The following is a 24,489-nucleotide window of genomic DNA, read 5'->3' as shown; positions in this document are numbered from 1 at the left end:
AGGTCCATGATGAAAATTGAACAAGACAAAGGACTCCTTCATCAGCAAACCCTTCTTATCTATGTTATAAACTAAGTACTTTCTTAAAAGCATAACAAACTATGCATGTGATCCTCATTTGAGAACTTTGACAGCTACAGACAAAACAAATAATCTCTACGCTAAATAGGAAGCTTCTGTAAAAACCTTTTAACATACAAGCTTTGCACGTAGGTTAAATTAAAAATTAGTTAAACCATAAAGAGAGAGCCATCTACTGCTAGTATCTAAAATGTACACGTTACTTTCCAAAATCCATAGTTACTCATCCAGGTTTTCCTCAGACTAAGCAACAGAACAAAAAATTGCACTGAATTAAAACCAAAGAAGCAACAACCAACCACCCCCCAACAAACCCAAAACCCAATAGTGAAGATACCAGTAATTTGACTGAAGTACTTTCCTTTTTTCTATGTAAAATACAATGCAGGTGTGAAAACAAGTCAAAAATTAATTTTACAAGTACTACAACTTAAAATAATTTGTGCAAACAATTATAAACCAATCTACCTTATACCTTAAGTACAAACATCCTTTCCTCTTCACTGTAGATATTCATCAGTACCGTATGCAAGTAGCTCACTGTTGGCTAATACTATCCATTGGCTCTTCCACGTAAGCAACAAAAGAGCTCTGCTACGTTCTATTTAAAGAACACATTGAAAAGCAATATAGAATTTTAAATTTAACTACCTTTCTGAATAGCATTTCTGCTCTCAACCAATTACAATTACAGGTGTGTATTAAGCACGTGTGCAAATAACATAGGACAATGAATATACCATACATAAAGGTATGTGGGGAGCTGTAGCAGCAAGTAGTGGTGGGGGGAGCAGAGGACCACCAGTGTTGTAATGAGGACTGACCTCTTCTCCTCACATCGACTGCACAGTAAAAATTGAGAGACCTCTTGCACAGAAATCTCAGTTTGTAGCAAAATTTCTGTGCAACTGAATTCCACTCAGTATATGAGTTGCCAAAATAGGTTTGGAAAGCAATTACTAGTTCCATATACTATAATTTAAAGTTAATTACCTTTTGAATCATAGTAAGTAATTACTGCTGTAACATCTTGGGAGTTTTAACTCTCTTGTGTTTAAGTGCATACCCTTTACAAATGCAACAAATAGTGCATGTGCATCAAAACAATCTTTCCAGGAAGCAAGTGTACTGGCTTACTGGCCAGGGCACCACCCCCACCCCCCCCTCCACCTTCAGGTGTGGGAAATACAGGTTCGAAGCTCTTCCAGTAAAGGTCTCAAATGTCCAGAATGACTCATGAGCAGTGAGTAACTTGCAATGCTCAGGGAGCTGCAACTTCATCACCATCCTTCCTCCGACCTCCACTGCTACTAGGCATACAGGATTTGAGGGGCTCATTGGAAGACCTGAAGGTGAGAGGAGGGGTGAAGGGGGAGGACTTGACAGATCCATTAGTAGAACTCAAGTGAAATTCGCAAAATGAGGAAATGACAAGTAATCACAAAAAAGAAGAAGGGAAGCCAGGAGGTGGTGATGTCTCCTGTTCCCAGTTTCCTTCTTCCCTCATCTTACCCTGTTCTATAGATTATTCCCCTGTGTACCCTCCCCTCCTTCAGAGATTCCCGGATTTTATTTCCCAACAGGTCTAATCCATCCTCAAACAAACAAGCATTCTCTCCTGTCCTCCTGCTCACATAACCTTCTCTCAGGTTCTTAGGGGGAAGCAGAAAGAGGAAAGGGAAGAGAAAGAAGCCAGGTCAGGGCTGCCTTGGTTCCCAACTTAAACTGCTTTGAACAGTTTAAGCTTGAAGGACCAGCTCAGTAAGCAGAGCTAGGAGTTGTATTCATATTACGACTAAACACTTGGAGGCAGCACTTCTCTCCCCATTAGAGAAGTCTCCCATCACACGTACAGAGTTTTGGGGAGCTATAACAGGCTTGCTGATGCTTAGGAGAAACACCACTGTGTGCTCAGCCCCTTACATCCATCTCTGGGCAAGTGCAGGAGGCCACTACAGGAGGTGGGGTCCCCACTGAACAGACTCTTTGGGCCCAACCTGGCACAGCCTCTCATATCTGACAAACCTGATCCTATTCCCCCAGCACAGGCAAACCATGTAGGCAGGGAAAGCAGGCAGTTGCTCACTCTTCCTACACCTCTCCCCTTCCCTGCCTGCTCTGACGCAAATTTTGAGGACAGTGTTTTTGTACTTGCCATTTCCCTTACAACCCCAATAAAGGGGATCGCTCTTGCCTAGCTGCAAAAGGTTATGACAGCAGGAAATACTGGGGAAGGAGCACAATAGGTCATTGATGTTACCACAGAAGGAGACACCTACCCTTTGTTTCTGGTTTTGCCATTTTTCTGACCAAAATTTGAAACAAACCACAGGACAAAATATTTAAAAATGCATTCTCAGCTATTATGCAGAAGCCACGATCAGTATGTTATATTTGAAAGACAAATGGCAGGATATAATCTCATCAGGTTAAAGTGAAAAATCAATTTAAAAAAAATTCAGTGGAGAGCAGTACATTATTTTGATCTCTTGCAGAAGAGTTTTACATCTTTTGCAAAGATATTTTGGCCAAAAGATGGAGGGGCACACATAAAGGAAGAGTAAGAACTGCAAATTTCTAGAAGCTTTTTATCTAGAAACTAGAGAAGTATCTTCTTTTGGCTCTTCTCTTTACACCACTGCCCTCTTTTCCAAGAAACATTAATTCTTTATCAGTTGCAGTAGGAGTGCTAGCATTTTCTACAGAATGTCATGTGGAGAGACGCACACACACTGTATTCAGAGATCTGCATCAGAAATCGGAGTCATTGGAGCAAAAAAGAACCTTAAGTGATCTCAGCAGGGAGAGTAGAAGAAGAACAAAGATGCTTCAAAAGATATATGCGTAATTCTGTTCTGTGCTAGAATTTTAAGCCTAAATTCTTCACTGCTTGAAGTAAGAATTTCTGATTTTATGTCACTGAGGAAAAACAAAACAACACATTTTCGTAAACATTATTTCAGTTTCAGGGACAGTAAACAAAACACTAAGAAAAATCTTTCCCTTTTATGGAAACACATTTTTAAAAACTACCTTCTGGAAAGCTGGTGCTTTATCATCTGACAGAGTCCCAGATATGTTAGCATAAATACATGACTATTGTGTGAGATTAGACAAAAATAAAGAGACAAAAGAACCCCTCTGGAAAGTATTTGTGATGTACAAGCAGTAGTAAAATACTTCTAGCTGGGGTGACATGCGTCTGAGGTTCCCAAAGTAATGCCCACATGCCTCTGGGCCAATAAATAAATGAAAATCAACATTTAATGCATGTCAATATTCAGCCATGTCCAATGCTACCATATAGACTTGCTCTGCCATACATCTCCCGATGGACCTTACCTCCTCCTCTTTAAGCTTTTGTCTCCTTTTTTCTTCAACAGCTGCTCTCTTCTGCTCCTCCCTCTGCCTCTGCTCCTCCAATCTTTTCCATCGCTCCTCCATTTGCTTTTCATATTGAAGTTTTGCTCTTCTCTCCTTCTCCAGTATCTGCTGTTCCCTAGCAGCTTAGGCAGAGAAAAAGGTGCATTTCACTTTATGCAAATTTTCTCCTGCTTTAAAATTATTTTATGACATAACACAACAGTGTAAACAACAAATGCAAGTACACATGGTTTTAGTCCACTAAGGTCAAAAATATAGTGCACAGAAGTGCTGGAACGATTAGTAAATCTAAGTGATTTGCTCAGTAAACAAACAGGGAAGCCTTCGGTGCACAAGGTGAGTTTGTGCCCCTTATCTATATAAAAACAGTGTACAGAATAATTAACAACTAGATTTTGGTTATGTTTCAAATCCCTCTGTAGCTTAAAGCCAAATTCTTTTTTCAAACGTCACACATGTTCCCAGTAGGTTTTAAAGCAAATCAGTTAAATATGTTGAAGCAAAAGTCCTTGGAATTTCTTTAAAACTGTGCTTCCCTTTATGGGGCTGCCTTCAAAACAAACACATGAAAACAACATATGTTAAATTTTCTACAAAGCTTTGAAAATGCACCATTCTGTCTCTGTCTGCAATTTGGTGCTACATAGTTATTCACTTCTGCCTGTTTGCAGGAAAAAAATTACTTCTGTTATTGAGGGTTTGCCCAGTTTATTCCAACTAGTGGAGTCATAATCTTCTTCTTGAGACATTAGCTTGTTGTTACAGAAATTCAGACTGTAACATTACATACAGGACTGCTGCTTCAGGTTTGCACAGGAAAAGTAGTAGCAGAAGTTAACGTGACAAATCAAGAGAAAAGATCCACTTCTCACGCAAGTGTATTCCATTAAAAGGCAGGGAAGAGGAGTTCAGTAAGCATGCCTAAAAACATGAAAGCCTGTAATGCCACACGTACAGCCCGAATTAAAAGTGGAATATTCTTACTGTTGCCAGGCTAAGGATTTGGGAACGTTCTTAGGAAGGGAAAGGCAGAATTAACAGTGTTTATACAAGAGCTAGTCCTTCATCCTGCATATCTATTCAGTCTCAGCCTGCTTCTGCAGTTTCTGTTTCACTGTACAGCAAATTTTCTTCCTTCTACTTTTCTCTCAGTATCTTTCCATCCCATCCTAGGCTCTTGCCCAGCCATCTGAATTCCCTCTGCTCATATGAGCCTTTTTCCACTCAGCTCCTGCCCTTGGGCTCTTTAACCACAACTGTGACCTTCAGTCCCTTTTAGCCCCACTCTACCCTCAAAATCCTTGGTTTAAAGCTAGAGTGCCTCCAACACCAGATAGTTCTCCAAAAGTTGCTGGATCCTCCTAAAATACATCTTCCTCACATTCAACCTGCTTTATAGAACACCTTCTACCTTATTCTTGTTAGAAATACAGTTGTTTGTATTGTCTTTCCCTTTTGTCTTATCAGAATTGCCTATTCCCTGCCTAAGGACAGGGCAGCATGAGAGGGTGTCAGGGCTGCAGGGAAGCCTGGACTTGTCAACAGATAAAGAGTTACATCGGAGATGGTGGAAGACAAGTGACTAGTCACTAAGCCTTAACAACTACCAGCCACATCAGGTAGAACAGGTGAAAACAGCAAGCTGGAGTTGATAAAATGCCAAAATAAAGCAAGGTATCCAGAGATTTTTGCTGAGTAAGCAGGTGAAACCTGGAAGTGATTCTGGACAGAGAAGGAAACCATTCTGTCATCATGGACATACATACAATTCTTGTTCCTTAATTTAGGGATACTAAACCACTGAGTAATGAATTCTGGCTTTGGTGAAAAGGTTATTCCATATTGCTGCAAAGTACCTGCTGGCTGCATAAAGATCTGTTCTGCTTTTTTCTGAACTTCTAAAAGAAAGGTGCCACAGACAAACTGTGCCCAAATCCCAGAGCTTCTAGAAATGGTCACAACTCTAAAATTTCCAGAAGGCACATATGATGCCTGTAGAGAACAAGGGCAGCCAACACCTTCCAAATCCCCTGGGCCAACCACTCCCAGATTCTCCAGCTTTCAGTTTCCCCTCTCATCTTTTCTTCTGGTTTTTAATCCAAATCCTTTCCAATCTACTCATCATGTCATTTTCTTGGGAACCAGCAAAGAAGGGTCAATCAAGAGTACAGAAGAGAGAGTCTGGACTGAGTATGCCTGGAAGAGAGATAAGCTACAACTCAGGTTGGTGCATGTCCCATGTAGACAGAACTTCTGGAGAGATGAAGTACTAAACACCAGCAGTTTTTCACATGAATTACCAAAAGGAATCTTGCTTACCAAGCCCACAGGTACTAAAAAATGTCTTGTCACTGGTCTCAAGCCTCATGTTTTGTCAAGGAATGGTCAACAGTGTGTTTGGTTATTTACTGCAAGAAACCCAGTATTTTCCTATGATTCTTTCCACAGGTTGACCCATGCTGGCTTTTAGTTGGTATTTCCTCCAAATATATGCCTAGCTTGAATTTTACAAAACCATAAACCACTGACATTTCCTTCTGAAATGTACTGTCAGGTGACATCAAGGACAGTGCTACTGGCCTTTCTTGTTATTACCATGAGGAAAAGTAAATGTAGCTGTTCAACATTTTTAAAATACATATATATGAGAAGTCCAAAACAATGTTGAACAGTTAATTTCATTCATATATATATGAAATTAACTGTGTACACTCACACCCTCCCTTATATATTTATATTAAAAAAATTATTTTATATATATACACACACATATATATTGCAATTTCCTCAACATTTCCCTAGAGGTATTAGTAAATTAAAAAAAAACAACTGACTATTTTAAAACCTCTGAAATAAATGCTTATGTTATACAGAAAATTCTTTTTTTTTTGTTTGCTTTCTTTAAATATTAACAATTTAAAAACCTACAGAAAATTACCTGCTTTATACCATACTGAACAACTCCATGGTCTTTTACCATGGTTAAAATTTAGTAGATTATTTCACCGAATCATTCTACATATCATCCTGAGTATTATTCAAGGCTTATTTGGTGTTTTTACATATCAGAATCCTAACAATCAGTATCTTGCACGTAATTTAAAAGTAGTAATATAAGTGATAAAGACTAGCAATGAACTAAAACACAACGCTTAAAATTCAGAACAGAAAAAACGTCATGTTAGTAAATTAAGCCTATTAACACAGATGCATAAATAATACATACACCTCCTGCCATCTTACCGAGGTATTTCTCCCTTTCTTCTCTTCTCTCCTTTGCCAGTCTTTGTCTTTCATCGGTTTTCAGAAATCCATCAAAGGCTGAAGTCAGAAAGAAGGAAAAAAAAAAAAAAAAAAGGATTAAAGAAGTGTTAGTAAAACTAAAAGAAGCATCCAAAAGAACTCAAAAAGTTCACCAAAAATAAGCTGTATCTATGGCATTTAACAACTCCAACAACAAAAACTATTTTGTATTTAACAAGCTGGGATTTGGATACATATTGAGCAGTCTCCTTCCTTCCTGCCTACCTACTGATGAACTCCAAGCACAGTTCCTCGACGTAAATGCCTGACTCCTCTTCTCAGAGCATACAACCATGCTGTCAGTGCTTTTATAAAACTTAAAACTTTCTTTGGAAAAAAAAACCATTAGGATTCAATTAACATGAATTGATCTTTGTTAATAACCTCATTTTGAAGTTTTTGACTAAAAAAAGAAAAAAGGGAAAAAGATAGTTCAGGAAAGCAGTAAAAGCGGTATGCAGCTCTCATGGCCTAATGCTATGTGGAGTCACAGTCTTCATATTTATGGCTTAACACAACTCCATAGCTTCCTTGCCCACAGGAAACCACCAGTTCATTTCAACAGCCAACAATTAGAACTGAATGAAGCTAGGGAGACAGCAGCCCTCCTGCCCTCTTTTCCAGGTAGAAACATTTTGTTTCCTTGTCAAGTTTGCATCTAAAAGCAGGTTGCTTGTTTGGGAGGAGGTTGCCTAAGGATGTTTAGTGCCTGGATCCAGACACCCCAGTTCTTTGCACAGCATGAGCCACCAAAAAGCCCAATTTAAGAAAGGGGCAGGCAGGCAGGCAGAGCGTGACACACGAGATGCCTCGGGGTCACCTGCCTGCATGCCCTGTAATAAGCAGCCAGATGGACCATAGGTGGACCTTCTGCAATACCCATGTGAGCTCACCAGCCACCAGCTAGTGACTTGACAGACCAGCTAGAGGATAGTATCCTTTCAAAACAGCTGGCAGGGCCTCCAGTGCTCTCCTTTCTCTGTTTTCAGGATCTCCTGGGGTCTTCGCAGGATTGCAATGCAAACAGGCACAGCATCTCACAGCACAGTTTACATCCTTTGCAACCTTTTACTTGGGCTCCCTACTGAGTTAGTGAATTACAATTAAGTCCCCTTCTCTTCTGCTCTAAGAACTGCAGTTGTTAATTTTATCAGATAAATTGGAGGTTGAAAAGTTACTTAGACTGTAACCCAAGCTGCCTTCCTGAAAAGTCACACTTGCAGGCTCCTCTCCAAGGGCATCCTGTCTGTTGGAGTTAAAGTTTTGCATGACAAGCACCTTTCTGTAAAAATACATGGTTCTGTAGGAAGGCCAAAAACCAGCCTTGATGTTCTCTTGTGAGCAGTGAAAAACGCAGGTCTCAGCTGTCCCCCATTAGAATAACAGCTTGCTTTTTCCCCAAGCAGTGCCTTCGAACACCATTTCTAATCTGCCTCTGCACACACAAATGGCAACTACCTGATGGCAATCAGGCCTCTGGAAAATTGCAATTGTAGCTCCCAGCTGGTTAATTACAACTAGAATTTGTGGGTCAAATACCTATCTATTTAATACTGAAGACTCATCCTACTTCCGTCCTAGTCCACTGGTTTGTTCGCTTGGCTGCCATTTATTGTCAGACTTGACAAGCAGGGAGGAGAGAAGAGGAGGTGGCTCAGTAAAGTAACCATGGTGACAGTTTGCAACTACTTTGAAAGGGCCTGCTTTAAGTAGCCAAGAAGGGGAATCCTGTTGTCAGCTTGTTACATTACAGCTCCAATTGAAAGTTTTTCAGTGATCTGAAAGTCAAACCAGCACAAAACCTACAATTTAGGCTACAAGCCACAGAGGAGGTGAAATCAAGACTGCAGCTCAAAAAGCAAAGACTGAGCTTGGGAGTAAGTGGAGCCTGGAAAAAGGCTAAGAGTTTATATACTGGGCATGACATGCTGGAATACCCATTTGGCTAGTTCAGGTTGGGTGTCCTGTCTCCACTTCCTCCTGGCTTCTTGTGTCCCTCCTCGCTGGCAGAGCATGAGACCCAGAAGTCCTTGACCAGGATAAGTGATACTTAGCAAGCAGACAGGAGCTAAGGCTTTGAGAGGCAAGGGACATAACCCAGGTGGAGAGGCGGAACCTGAATTATGGAAACCAAGGTGAGCATAGGAACAGCAAGACAGGCCATGTCTATGGATTATGTTCACAAAATCCTGCACTGACTCTCATCCCTCTCCTGCTTTCAGCAACTATTTATGAAACCCACTGGTAAAAAAACATATCCCATTATGCTTGTCAATAAAACTACAGCAAACTTATCTCTACTTTGATTGCTTAGTAAACACAACTGGCAGACAAGGATCTAAAAGCTCCAGCCTTGCTCACAACTGCCATAGCCACCCTGAAAATTAGTGCGTCAACTCTGGATAGCTTTCTCAAGAGTTCGGACATCTCAACACCACTCTGGTAATATTAAAAAAAGATCAAGGCTGTAATGCCAGACACTTAAGAAATTGCGATGTATCAAAATCAGCATTGAAGCAGTCTGTACAATCCTTATTTTGCTCCTGTAGCAGATCTATTAAGCATTTTTTCCTTTTAGGTCTTTACACTTATTCAGTGAACCTCCTCAAGAGGTGAACCAGCTTCAAAGTGATTAGTGCTTGTTGCTTCATTTCTTTCTGAAACTGGAAAGTAGACAGAACTATAATCTGAAGTCAGTCTTGGAGAACACACTCCAGACTTGGCTATGTCACAGCTGAAACAACAAATAATGGAATTGTTGTTCATTACATATGCAATACACTAAAGTGCAAAAAACTGTGTGGAGGAAAATAGCACGCAATATAGTAAGTATAGGCATCAAATGCATATACGTGCAGCAAGGCGAGCATTAAAATAGCGCATACATCCTCAATACTAGCATTTCTTAACTTGACTTCACAAATCAGCATACCTGCCAAAAATCAGTGAATATAGCTTTGAAGGACAAATAACTATTTGCTGGGTAATAACTTATACCTTGGGATGATTTTTAAGGCCAAAATTAGTATATTTACTACATATTTTCATACAATATATATTATGAAAATAATGGGAACAGCAGCTACCTGTGATATGAAATTTGATTAATGACAAGAATTCAAATTGTTTGGTATAGCAGACTGCAAATAGCAAGCACAGGTAACAACCATGAAGATTAACGCCATTTCTGTTTCACCACACGGACTGCCAGCAGAGGGCACACTAAGGTTTGAAATCGAAAACCCCACAGCAAAAAAGCTTTCACTGTGCTAAGTGACCTCAGGTTAATACTCTCTATACTCAGCTTTATCCTGAGCCTTCCTAGTATTTACAGCTAAGCCTCTGATCCCTCAGTTAGAAAGGCACATAGCAGCAAGCGACATGTTTAAAAGTCAGGATGTAAACATACACTGGTTGTGCCTTCTACCACCCAGAGAAATGAATACAAAGAGACACTAGCAGAAAATTTGCTAATAACCCTCTATTCCCAGACTTGCAGAAAAATAAGGAAACTGCTCAAGTAACAACATCAAAGACTTTACTGTAATGAAGCACACATACACACATATTGCTATTATGCCTACTACTTCTATTCAATCTCCTAGCCTTCCCCAAAAGCCCCTTTTCCAAGCAGTCCCCTCTCTCCAAGATACACATCAAACTGTTGGGCTAATTTCTTGATATCTGGCTCACTTTCTGATTGACGAGGGCCAGCTACTCCTCCAGGACTTTGTTACAACAAGCATTTCTTCTAAAAAAGAACATAACTTAAAACATGTTAAAATGTCAGCAAAATACACCATCTAACACTGCAGGAGTCGTCAATACTTCAACGTTACTTTGAAATAAATATTCACAGAAGTAAACACTGACGAGTTAATCATTGCTTTTTGATGCGCAAAGGAAAAATATTCAGTTTGATGAAACAGTGCCAGAACATGTCCACACACACTCACTCTAAATATTGCTTACGTCTCCTGGTGGTGGCTCCAGACAGAGAGGAAGGTTGTCCTGAACCGATGAAACACAAGGCAAGCTGCCTTTTGAAATCCATATCCTGTCTCGGGTTGGGAAAACAAGTACTTGAGCAGGACAATCAGGTTACTGGAAGCTGAGAGCACATTTCAGAAGGCCCAGCCAGCTCCTCTCTTGATATTTGCACACAAGTAAATGCCAGCAGGTCAGGCCTCCATTCTTTTTTTTACTTTGTTGTTGAACCCACATAGACTTCTATCCTCTATGATATCCCATGGTATTTGGTTTCACAATGTATTTATATATAGCAGATATCAAAGGCCTTGAGAGCAGGCATCACAACACAGAAGTCAGCTGGGATGTGAGACCTGCTCTACGAACAGTGTTCAACACACCTAGACCTTTGTCTGTCCTACACAGAATCAACCACGTTGGAAAAGACCTTTAAAGATCACTACATGACTGAGGTTCAACACATTTAGACCTTCATCCACTCTACATGACACTGTGCAACAGTTTCAGACCTTTGCCACAGTGTATATCATCTACACTGATGTTGCTGTGTTGCTGAAATTCCAAGTTTGGATGCAGTTCTGCCAAAGGGTGCCATTGCAAGGATGATGTAAAGAGGTCTATACAGCAGACCAGCTCAGCCTGAAATATCACTGCACTTACACCCACCATTCTACTGGCAAACTCTGTTGTTTCAAATAATATAATCTCAACTGATAAAAATCAAAGTTTTGCTCCCTGGTTTTTCCTGCTTGCTCTCCCTTGAGACTGTTCTTTGAGACAATAAAGGACTTTTCTCCATCTGCCACTGTCTCCCTCTGGGTACTACTGAATGAAGAAATGTTATGTTCAAGTTTTCAGTTACTGACTATACTCCAAGGTGAAATAAGGAATAAAACCGCATGTGACTGTACCTGGATGACACTTTCTATTGGCAAAAGGCACCTTTTCTAAATATTAATTATGATACATCACAGAGAGGTTTTCAGGTACAGTCAATATGGAAACAGCACAAAGGCTTTGAAGGTATGCTCAGTAAGATTTAGGAGATTGTTCTCATTTCTGAAAATTAAACTCTGTTTAAATTTTTAAACTCTGTTTAAAAGTTTCAACTAAAAAAGCTGTTTAGTCTATTGCACTCAAAAAAAAAAAAAAAAAAAAAAACAGAAAAAAAAAAACCCAAAAAACCAACACCAAAATAAACCACCCCCCCAAAAAAAAAAAAAAACAACCACAAACAAAAAAAGAAACAAAACCCAAAACCAACCAACCAAACAAACAAAAAAACCCCACAAAGAACAGGATTTTTTCCAGTTTCAGATATTTAATTTACAACTGCCAGGCTGGATTTCAAATGCAGCAGAAAGAAAAAGAAACCTTTTCCATCATGTCTAATGAAAAATACCAGGTGGCTATGTTGTTATGAAGATGTTAAAATAGATGAAGTCATTAAAAGCAGACTCAGGTGCCAAACACAGTGACATTTCAGACACTGCAGGCTAATTGTCTGAGAGGTGGCCTGGCAGATAGGACAGAGAAGCTGTTAGGGACTGCACGCTCTGGTTAAGCAGCAAGGACACACATGTCACTAGTTACCTGCCTTAAGTTCCTGATCTCCACCCTGGATTTTCAAGTTGTTTGAATCAAGAACTGTACACCATATTTACACAAAGATTACAGTAGCAAAATATGTCCTATACCATATTTACACAAACATTACTGTAGCAAAACATATCCTACTGGTAAGTTTATTTATGTTTAAGGTGAAATCACTCCAAAATGCTGGCCAAGTAACTTCAAAATTACACAGAAAGTATATAGAAATGACTTGCTGAGCACACGTAATAACAAAAATATCTTAATTACTGCATGGGGAAGAAAAACTTGATGAAATATAAAAGGCAGATCTTTTCAGTTCTGCATAAGATCACGACACCTAATCAGCTCCACAGGATTGCACGCTTCATGTATAAACAGTGTGCACAGCCTTGACAGTGTCCCATGGAGACTCCTGTATTGGGCAGACACAGCAGATGCATCTCAAGATCACTCGGAGAATCGGTAAGATACATTAGCAGAATGCTTTTACTTATGAAAACACTTGATAGGTAATAACACTAGATTAATAATTAAGTTTACTGACCAGGTCCCTATTAGACAGCCCACCACATGGTAAGCACATACAAAGCAGCCACATTATGTCAGTGAGTGTTCTACATTGCTATTTTATTCGTTGCTTCTGTAATGTCTTAGGCAGAAAGGACTCCAAACACTTCACCACAGCTTGCCAGTATCTTTCCCCCAGATTTAAGACACATGAACATTTACAGCTGTATTCTTCAAACAATACCAGACTCATGTGGAATCTGTAGCTATTAGTTTTCTCCCCTTTCAGCCTGCGTCTTACTGCACACAATTACAATTGCACAAAAAGGGAGGTCAACGGTAAAGATTCAGGTGTCACTTAACAATAGTTCTGGGTTTATTTTACCTTCAGTTTCTTCAGAATACACCCTACATCACTCATGTTTATGAAGACAAAGTTTAATATATATTAACCAAGTTCAGCAGTTACTTTAAGAACTCTTTATTCCTACCTTTGGCTATACAGATATCAATTAATCATAAAGTCATAGAATAGTTAGGGTTGGAAAGGACCTTAAGATCATATAGTTCCACCCCCCTGCCATGGGCAGGGACACCCCACACTAAACCATGTCACCCAAGGCCTCACCCAACCTGGCCTTGAACACCACCAAGGATGGAACATTCACAACTTCCCTGGGCAACCCATTCCAGTGCCTCACCACCCTCTCAGTAAAGAATTTCTTCCTTAGATCCAATCTAAACTTCCCCTGTTGAAGTTTGAACCCATTACCCCTTGTCCTCTCACTACAGTCCCTGATGAAGAGTCCCTCCCCAGCATCCTTGTAGGCCCCCTTCAGATACTGGAAGGCTGCTATGAGGTCTCCACGCAGCCTTCTCTTCTCCAGGCTGAACAGCCTCAACTTTCTCAGCCTGTCTTCATACGGGAGGTGGTCCAGTCCTCTGATCATCCTCGTGGCCCTCCTCTGCACTTGTTCCAACAGTTCCATGTCCTTTTTATGTTGAGGACACCAGAACTGCACACAATACTCTAAGTGAGGTCTCACAAGAGCAGAGTAGAGGGGCAGGATCACCTCCTTCGACCTGCTGGTCATGCTCCTCTTGATGCAGCCCAGGATACGGTTGGCTTTCTGGGCTGCGAGCGCACACTGAAGCCAGCTCATGTTCATTTTCTCATCGACCAACACCCCCAAGTCCTTCTCTGCAGGGCTGCTCTGAATCTCTTCTCTGTCCAACCTGTAGCTGTGCCTGGGATTGCTCTGACCCAGCTGCAGGACCTTGCACTTGGCATGGTTAAACTTCATCAGGTTGGCATCAGCCCACCTCACAAGCGTGTCGAGGTCCCTCTGGATGGCATCCCTTCCCTCCGGCGTATCAACTGAACCACACAGCTTGGTGTCATCGGCAAACTTGCTGAGGGCGCACTCAGTCCCACTGTCCGTGTCACCCACGAAGATGTTGAGCAAGACCGGTCCCAACACCGATCCCTGAGGGACACCACTCGTTACCGATCTCCAGCCGGACATCGAGCCATTGACCACAACTCTTTGCGTGCAGCCAACCAGCCAGTTCTTTATCCACCGAGTGGTCCACCCATCAAATTGATGTCTCTCCAATTTAGAGACAATGATGTCATGTGGGACAGTGTCGAACGCAATCCTTTCAACCTTACTATAATTCAGAAAGAAAAGTCTGCATATATGTGAATGCGTATGCATGAAGAGAACTTTTATTCAAGTAGATACAAAATATGCAAACACATGTGCTGTGTTAACTATTAAATGGTGGACATGCATGTCAGATCTCATATGCTGCAGAATAAAGCCTGTGCAAAGACAGATGGTAAACAAGGATGACAGACCTGCCTCTCCATCCTATGCTGAGGGAGTATATTATACCCCCTTTCTCTACACTAATAACACTTTACAATACTCTTGATTCATAAGGGGGAGGGAGAAAGGAGACAAAAAAGGAGGTTTCCTTTTGCTTATTAGACATTATGGTAACTTTTATCAATTACCATTGGAATTATTCCTCAGAAAATAAATGGGCAACTATTAATAGCCTCATACAAAATGTTTATACAAAATTAAATTATCATACATGGAAACATTATGCCCAGAGTCTTAGCTAACAGCTCTTGACTACGCAAAGTAGCTGCTGTTCTAGTAGCCACTGATCGAAGTAGGCATAGTTCTACCACTGGCTCCAAAACAACCTGGCAGGTAGGGACCCAATCAGATACTCATGTCACTCCTGCTCTCAGGCCAGTCTCAAGAATTTTCACCTTTTGCAGAGTATCAGTAGAAGCAGAATTTAGCATCAGGAGATTTCAACACAAATATAGAGTTGAGTAAAGATTCTGAACTTAGATGAAAGAATTAAAAAAAAAAAAAAAAAAGGAGGCCTGAGGATTCTAATTTATTTATAATTGTTCTTTCCAGAAGGTCTAATTGCAACTGATTTGAGTTACACATCTGCAGTACAATCGAAGTTTACTGACAATTTCCAGAGTTGTTTTATTAAAAACAGGATATCACACAACATCAGAATTGTTGGGGATTGGGATGTTTGTTTTGGGGTTTTTTGTTGGTGTCCCCCTGTCTCAACTTGCTCTGATTTTATTTTTCCAGTAAATGTAGAAATTCTCAGTGTAAAAGACAGACAATTAAATTTGAAGGTGCACTTCAGATGTAGGAAAATCATGATATTTACTATTTACCCGGTCACAACTTTAACTGTATTATCAGAAAAAGCCCTCAAGAATACGTACTAAAAATAACACAGCCCTTTTCCCCTGCAGATATCTAACTACACAAGATTCATAATGAGAAGTGGAACAAGAGAAGAGTGTAACCCAAAAGGAATTCATGCATTCATGACACTACCTTGATAAGGGATTCATTCTACACACACCCGCTGTGTCCAAGGAAAGCCATATCCTTTTCAAACCTGCTACCTGACCAAGCAAATAATTTTAAAATTATGGAATGGATTAAAAAAAAAAAAAAAAAAAGGAATAAAACCCCACAAATATTGCTTCTAACTCACAATTAATACTTTGAAACTAATGGAAGTAGGGTTCGACAAGGAATAATTGCTAGCACTAGCTGGGAATTATGTATTAAAACACTAAGTAAACTCCTAAACCCCAAAGCTATAAGCAATCCAAATGAAACAATTTTTTTCCACAACAGATTTTTTTCTTTTTTCATTCACTCACTGTGTATCTCCTGAATTAGCAGTTGCCCCAATATGTATTTAGGGTTTGTGCATTTACTATCTTGCACAAAGCATCACTGACTTCAGTAGAACTACTTTGTTAAAACAGAAAAGATGAAAATGTCTTGCTAGGATTGGGAAGCCCTTGCATATGTCACTCAAGTCTGGAAAAAGGTCTTACCACTCACGTACTGTCACAATAAATGGAAAATGCATTTGTTGGAAAAAGAGTATCTATAAATACTGTAAACACTGTTTGACTAGTTCACTGTACCTTACAGCCTTTGCAAGAAAAAGCCTCACTGTAAGACAGCAAGCCTCAGGACACAGTTATTTTGCTCAAATTATTTAAGGGAAATGTTTTAGGGTCATATACATTTGTGTTGCCATTTCAGTGAATTCAACCGGAACAACCTCATTTTAAGAACATACACATCAAAATGAAAGAAACTTCATTTCTTTCCAACAACTTTTGCCACCAAAATGAACTAGAAACAAAAGCTTTGTGTCTATAGTGTAGTCTAGCACACTCCAATTTCTCATTAAGTGTTTCTGGACTTGCAATACATATTCATGTATCAGCATCTGTTGATGTTGTATGTAATTTATTATTAGTATTGGATAACCAGAGCTCAGTGAAAATTAGCATTTCATTGAGAGATTCAGATATTTTTAGCATCAGCAAAGGAGATGGAAGCGGTAAGTATCTGTTTCTCCCACCTCATGCTCGTTTGTAATCCCCAAATGCACATTAAGCCCCACTTCCTGTTCAAGTTAATTGGCTTTGCTGGTGTACAGCACTGAATAGCAATCTTACACTTTGGTGGTTTTACAATTTTCACTGCTGTGTTGCACTCCTAAATGGAAGCTGGAGCACATGAAGGCAGCAAATGTGAAGGGAGAGCACAGAACTGTTTTTCCCGATCCAGGTAGCAAGTTTTCCTGGAAGACTTTACAGGCACTGCAGTCTTGCACAGCCCCACGTGGGCACGGAGATGATCTGCACCTGAGGTGCACCACCTCTTCCTTTACTGCCATTTATTTCGCTGCTGACAGCAAGGAATGCTTGCTCAAACCTTCGCAGTACCGCCCTCTGGTGTAATTTAAAACCAAGGGGTGCAGGAGCCACTATTTGTAAAGATTATCTGGAAGAAACAGACAGCTTACCTGATGTGAGCATTCAGAAAAGTTAGAGCTCCTGTCTTCACGCACAGGCTCCTCAGTGTCACTGGCCTTGCCACCCAAGTAATAATCCCCTCAGCAGCGGGCAGTTGAGGTGCCTCCACCCTCAGGCCAGACACCCTGCAGCCCACCACACCAGCAGCCAGGACCCCTTGCTGAAATTCTGCTTTGCAGTGAAGAGGAAAGTTAGGATCATTTTCCCACCATGGCAGTAGCCTGGAGCATGTCAAGCTGCCTGGCTCAAGCTACCAAAGGATACTGTTGAAGGCCATCATTCTGCTGCCAGAGGCCGTTTTGACCAAAAACAAACTTTCACAGCACCAGTACAGAGCAAGCACAAATCTCTAATTTTAAGTAACCTGGGGGTCACAGGACAGCATTTCTGGGGAAGCCCTGCAGTCTCTGTATACCCTGCCTTCCTTTGCAGTCTGCCTGCTGGGCCCAAGGGCTCCGAAGGAAAGCAACTGCTTGCAGATAGGCCAATCATAGAATGGTTTAGGTTGGAAGAGACCTTAAAGACCATCTAGTTCCAACCTCCCTGGCATGGGCAGGGACACCTTCCACTAGACCAGCTTGCTCCAAGCTCCATCCAACCTGGCCTTGAACACTACCATGGATGGGGCAGCCACAACTTCTCTGCGCAACCTGTGCCAGTGCCTTATCACCCTGGTCTTGTAATCAAACTCTTAATTAATCTCTATGTCAAAGTACTTGTACATGGCAAAACCACAACTTGCTTCTAAACCAACTTTAGCCATGAAGTGTTGCTCTGGAGTCTTGAATAAAAATGACAACACAAATTTGTCAGTATATTCTCAATTAACTGTCATTAAAAAAGAAACTAAGGATAATGATATAGCAAGGTTACTATCTACAGATAAAGGGCTCACAAGGGAGACAGAGGCTTGGTGAATGAGCATTTCAGAGGTGGCAGTCTGTATAGTGGGGCACTGGCCTTAATCCACTGCTCGTTATGTACAGGAATGGCTCTGCAGGGTCCTTCCACTAACTTCTTTCTCATTTCAAGTCTAATGTAATAGAAACTGCAAGAGAGATATTGATGCTTTGGGATTTGCTCCAAGTTGTAAAAAAGGTATACTTAGAGAAGCAAGAAAACAATGCTTACAGAAACATGAAATGCCCTTTGTTACCACAATATGCCTACTTATTTTTCCCAGACAATACAATTAACTTTTTAATATTCCCTTCATCTCTCACCATACCCTGTCCTCCATCATTAAGTCAGTGATGACTGAAGATCTGGAAAAAGCTTTAGGGTATTTCTCTTCTGTTCTTTGTGGTGAGCAAGGTGAATATAGAGCATTTAACAAGAGAATTCATTTGCAGTTTTCCGTTTATGTATCTTTCTATTAAAAAAAAAAAAAAAAAAAAAAAAGGCACATTGATGACTTACTAACATGACCTAAAAAGGGCTAACCTAATAAACCTCCACTTTGCTCTGCCCCGACCTGATGCATTGCTGAAATGGTGTATTATTCCACAATGAAGCAGCTATCAAGGTATCAGATGTAGAAAGCACATTTTCCCTCTGATTTGGCAAAAACTTAAAAAGAAGCTAAGTTCTTCACGGACTTTGGCTTCTGTGGCTCTTTGTGGACTTGGCTATGATTAGGAGCAAGAGTTAAAATGATGATTTTACTGTGCTTCACGCTAATAGTATTTCCCATGGATTTATTTCAAGAGAAGAAGAACACCCACTGACTATCAAAACCAAAACCATCTATTCTAGGAAAATGTAGTAAACCCTCATACAGAGAAAAAGCTTTTACAATTAGATGACTATCTTTAACCTTTTCCCCCCTGCATTTTAGTACATGTGCTATGCCAATATACTTCATATTAATAACTTTACGTAAAGATAAACAGTTTTAACTATGTTTCTGGTCAGCTCAAAGTGTATTCCATACAGTTCCTGCTTGTGGATGCCCCAGTATTGGCCCCTACATATAATTCTTAATATATTACATAATTTAGTGGTGGATCTGAATATTTGCCCTCTTAAATCCAGAACACGAACTTTTCCCTCTGGTGCTTGTGCAATTATTTGATCTTGTCTGAGAATCTAATCCTTATGGGTCTTCCATCAAGAGCCTAAAATGTCCTTGCTGCAACTTCTGCCTAGTTTTCTACCTGTCCTTTAGCTACGAGGTTCCGACTCTCAAGGAACACCATGCATGAGGCTTTCAGTGTATGCAATTCCACCTGCAAGTCACTGCTGAGACTTCACCAAGTGCTGGCAACCTCACTGCCCCAGACAAAGAGAACAAAGCCAGGGGAGGACTACGAGGACTCAGCTGGCATTTCCCTTGGTGCAATCATTTTGCAGTCTTTAGACATACACAGGCACTTGCACATATACTCGCACTCTACAGGCACGGTGTTTTCTTTTGACCATTATCTGAACTCATTTTGAAGACCAGAGACACTGGCCCAAAATGTTATGTTTTAGAGAAAATATGAATAATTAAAAAGTGACATTTCTTGGAATATTTCTGTTGATCCTTCAACCATCTGGAGAAGACTGACTTGATTCAGAACAAAGTCCAACACTGGCACATAAATAAGTGCTACAGTTAGTGATTTGACATCAGCATCCAGATACTTTTAAACCACTATGCAAACTCAGCAGAATTTAAAATGTTTTAACAGAAAATATGGTTTATATTTTGTTCAGAAATGCAAAATTCTATTACAAGGCTTGTATGGGTCTACCATCATAGTATAACAGCAGTTACTTGTTTGGTTCAAAGGCAAAATTTGTTTATCATTTTAGTTCTTATGCTTTTGTATGCAACTCTGGGAATGCAACACAAATGCTGCTGGTTCCTGAACCTGAAGTTGTAGCACTTTGCACAGCAAATTTCTGTTCTCATTCATATGTAAGGACAGAGCTCGATATCTCGCCCATAAAATCTTATTTTTCTGGTAACTCAAATTCTTCAAGGAAGTGACTAGGAAAAAAATATTACAGGGCACTAAAAAGCCTAAAAAGGGAATATAGCACCTTTTAGACTTTAACTTACATCAAATTTGGTTGAAGTTGACTGATGGCTTCAGCAGCTTATTATTGGCAAGAAGAAGGGACAGACAGGTGTGATCCTCTAAGCTTTATTTCTTTTTGAAGAAATACAGAGAACTGAATTCTTCAAATTGTAGACAGACACTTAAACCCCATATCAAAGTCCTTATCATTTGCATGCCTTGAGAAATACAGCTTATTAAGTGTATGACGACTTCACATCATTAAGTGGCTTCTATCTTCAAGGTCCCAGCTACTCACAGCAGAACGGCCTTGGGGGAAAAAAAAAAAAAAGACTCAAAATAACTTCAGAATATCTATCAAAAATTATGGCAGCTGCTAAAACAACAAAGAAGTCTGCATGCTTTCTTTTAAAAAAAATTACCTGATTTTCAGAGAAAAAAATTATACCTCTTCTGTACATTATTTTCTGAATAACTCATACAAAATAAAGGCAGCTAAAAAAATGAGAGGACATTGATTAGCTAAAACAAGCACATTTAAACACACAGTTTAAATGTTTTAGAAAAGAGCCATATGATGCTACATTGCACTTATTTTCAAAGCATCTAATTAACCGCCTGACATTTAAACTGACAGGCTTAAAGACAGGCAGAGCCAACATATAAAATGAGAACTTTAAAAGAAGCTTAATCCACTGTCATGACATTAAACTGCGAAGACAAACTGACCAATGATAATGGAAGAATAATTTTCAGTGGTAATTTCTTTTGGGTTAGTTATAAAAAGCAGAATGAGAAACTGTGAGTACTTGCAGTTTAACAAAACAGCACTGAACAGCTAAAAAGCAGATGATAACAGATGAGTTTGAAGAAATTACTTGCACAGAACAAGTTCTAAATGGAAACAAAGAATTATTCGCACAAGTCAAGAGTAGCATAAATGTACTGAGGCTGATGATGATTGCTGAATTCACACTTACAATCTTTTCCTGTGGGAGATGCCACACTGAACAAACCAAATCTAATCACACAGCCAGACTTTTTTTGGCATACAGATTTATTTAATACTGTGATATAGTCTAGTAACACATGGTGTGGATGTGTACACTGGAATAAAAAGAAAGCTTTTCAATAGAGATAAATGCATGGTGAATGCGAGAAATTGAAGGTCACAAATGCTTGGCAGGCAATGCTTTGTTCTAATTGATTTTCAGAACACTTGAATGATGATTTTGCAATTAAATGATCTGCTTATAACACAATGTAATTGTACATTTTGGAACATGAAAGCCAGTTAGCTTAATTTCTTCTAATGTAGACTTTGTAAGTCTACAATTAGCCTTTACATGGGCTAAGTCTAAAATTAGCCTTTACATTTCCTATTTAAAATTTACTTTTCAATTTTCTCTTTTTCCTTGTTCCTCCCTATTCCTCTTTTCTGATGTGTCACAGTTTTGGTTTTAATAAAACAATTTACTGGCAGGAAATTTAACCTGACCCTGCAACCTAGGCTGACTTGGCACCAGAAAGTAGGTGTTTACAGTCAAAAGCTTATAACTTAGCACCCACTTTGCACCAAAAAAGACAGTAAAATAACTTTGTTTTAATTCTTAGAAGACCTTGTTGGTCATGATCTTTCTTCACTACAATGTCAACACTAAATCATCAGAAAAACCACTGCCATGACCTCCATGTGCAAGGCAGACCAGAAATGGCCACCCCCAAACCTCCTTTCCCAACACAGCCATGCCCCAGCAGCTCTCTCCTCAGGACTGGGATTTGCCAGAACCATCAGCACTGAGCATGTTATAGCCATGTTAAGAATTCTGTGGTGTAAAGAACAATATACAAATTAAGCTTCAGTGGTGGTGAGTGTTACCCAGTGTTCATTTTTACATTTTATTCAGCAAAGAAAACAAGTATTTATATACACCTGAGAAATATGGGTATACATAAAATACTGCTGAGATGACACTGTGCAATTAGGGTCATTAGCTGTCTCTGTCTGTAGATAGTACCAGTATCTTTTGCTCTGCCATTTCTCTTAATTTTATGCAGTTTTTCCTTATTCTATTCATTAAAAAAACTCCAAGAAATGGATAAAGGAGTCTTGGAGTCTTCTTGTTTTTTAAAAAGAGTTGCAGAGTTATAAAGCATAATTTCTTCCAATATACCTTACAGTATAAGTTCCTCCAATTTCCATGACAATCAATGCAAACAAATGCATTTCATATTATTAATGTAAATATTTAACAGCTTACATTTTATAGAACTTTAGGTGCACTCTGACAAGAATGAGAAACATGTTTTGTACTCAACTCACTGGTAAAACAGGTCCAGTTTTCTTTTTGAATGAAGTTAATCCAGAACTACTTGATGAAAAAAATATATGCCAGTTCTTAATCAGTATCAAGATGTCAATATACAGCTTTTGGTATTATTTTAATATTCAATTAAAAAAAATGTACAGATAGGATATAAATCTTCTAGTGACAACCTGTTCTTCTCACCATAAGTTTAAAAATTACTCCAGCTTTCCACTTGCTTTCCTCTGATTTTTTAAACTACACATCTCTCTCCTGCATCATTATCCTTCTTTATGTTACCACTCCATGTTCTTCCCCATCATTCAAACTTCACTGAGTGAGTATTATTCAGCTACAGAATTAAAACCCAAACTGATCTTAAATCATACAGAGCTTTCAGAAACCATCTGGTGAATCTTATGCCCTGAAATTCCAGGCAATATGACTTCCTATACAAAAAGTACACAGCAATATTTCAATATCACACGTCTATAAAAACAGGTTCTATTTGATTCTGAAACACGTGCATGCTTCCATTTTTTAACTTTAAGCTTTTATCTTAAAATGTACGTAGAAGGACACTTGAAAGAAACATTAAGTTGAGATGGCAAGTTTACTACTCTTCAATAAATAGTTCTCTTTTAGCTATAATAGCTAAAACTAGTAAGAGAGAAGATTAATACCATCTCTGAAAGATCAGTTGAAATAGTCTGGCAAAAGCAAACGTGATCAGAAGAAGTGAAATTTAACTTGAAGTATTAACTTCAAGCCTTGCCTTACACTTCCAATGTATACAAATATTGATGTTTTACTGCTTAAGGTTCAGGAAATGTGTAGAAATTAAGTTAAAAAAAAAAAAATTGAAACAATGTTAGTACACCAAATCCACCTTAAAGCAAAGTCTGAATGTTAGTTTTTACAAAGTACTTCTGATTAGTTCTTAAACTTAACACACACCCCCACACACCCCTAACATGAAAGAAACGTTATCTGAGGGACTATTTGACGTATGTGAATATCCTTGCAATGACCTGACCCAAATTATAATAATGTCAGTACATGTTTTATCTCAAGTGTTTCAAGGATCCAAGTCCTTCCACAGTGATACATCTTGTATACACAGATGTCCTGGGCATCCGTTTTGTTATGACTAAAGTTGGCTTAACTTGTGGCACTACTTAGAATTCTAACTCTGTCTGGTTTAATGTTTTCCTAGAGAGATTAAAAAGTTGCAGATGACAGATTTTTTCGGTGCAAAAACTATAACCTCATCTTCAACTGGATCTTCCCAAGTCTGCTCATTACCTCCTCTGACAGAAGAATCCTCAGCTTGTTTCTACCTATACAATTCAAATACGTATTTTTTCCAAGCATTCAATGTGTTCCTTTAACAGAAAAGTCACTGGTAACAACTTCTAGTTTAAAAGGAAAATATGACATTACTCAGAAATACCTGAAAAATAACAAGCAAGTAAGTATACTAACTAAAAAACTGGAAAAAACCTCAAAACCCCCCAAAAAAACAACTCACTTTCTCATCCCTGGCTAAAGCTGCTTTGGCTTGACAGTCTCTGAACCCCCTTTAAGGAACATTTATCTCATTTTTCACCCCACCCATACTTGCCTGCAAAGACATTTATTTCCGTACAGTTTCCCATTTCTCAGTCCTCAGACAAATCTTTCTGCTTTAAAGCTTTAGAGACTTATTTGCCACCTTTTAAATAACATCTGGTAATGATACACAGAGAAAACCACCACAATTTGCGTTTGATACACTACTTTTGAAAGTAAGTCCTTGAGTACCACAGCCACTTGAATGCAATGTTCAGAAACTGAGGGTGACAGGTTCGCTGGAGTGCAAAAGCTTTGTAAAGATGTCAAAAAACTTCCCACTGATAAAAGGCAGCAAGAGAGA

At 39.3% G+C, this 24,489-nt stretch overlaps 1 protein-coding gene across 1 annotated transcript in view; it reads right to left on the bottom strand.

Annotated features, from left to right (window-relative positions):
* Positions 1-24,489, bottom strand: part of MAP7D2 (MAP7 domain containing 2) — a gene marked incomplete at both ends in the record, with an annotated part of 73,467 nt that overhangs the window by 25,436 nt on the left and 23,542 nt on the right. Inside the window, 2 exons of the mRNA XM_080614177.1 lie at positions 3,424-3,587; positions 6,709-6,786. Coding sequence (XP_080470303.1) covers positions 3,424-3,587; positions 6,709-6,786 — 242 coding nt within the window. The remainder of the gene's footprint in view (positions 1-3,423; positions 3,588-6,708; positions 6,787-24,489) is intronic.

The sequence above is a fragment of the Psittacula echo genome (genome assembly GCF_963264785.1).
Source record: "Psittacula echo genome assembly, chromosome: 3".
NCBI lineage: Eukaryota > Metazoa > Chordata > Aves > Psittaciformes > Psittacidae > Psittacula > Psittacula echo.
Note: the sequence above shows the minus strand (reverse complement) of the source record. Positions and strands in the feature narration are given on the sequence as shown.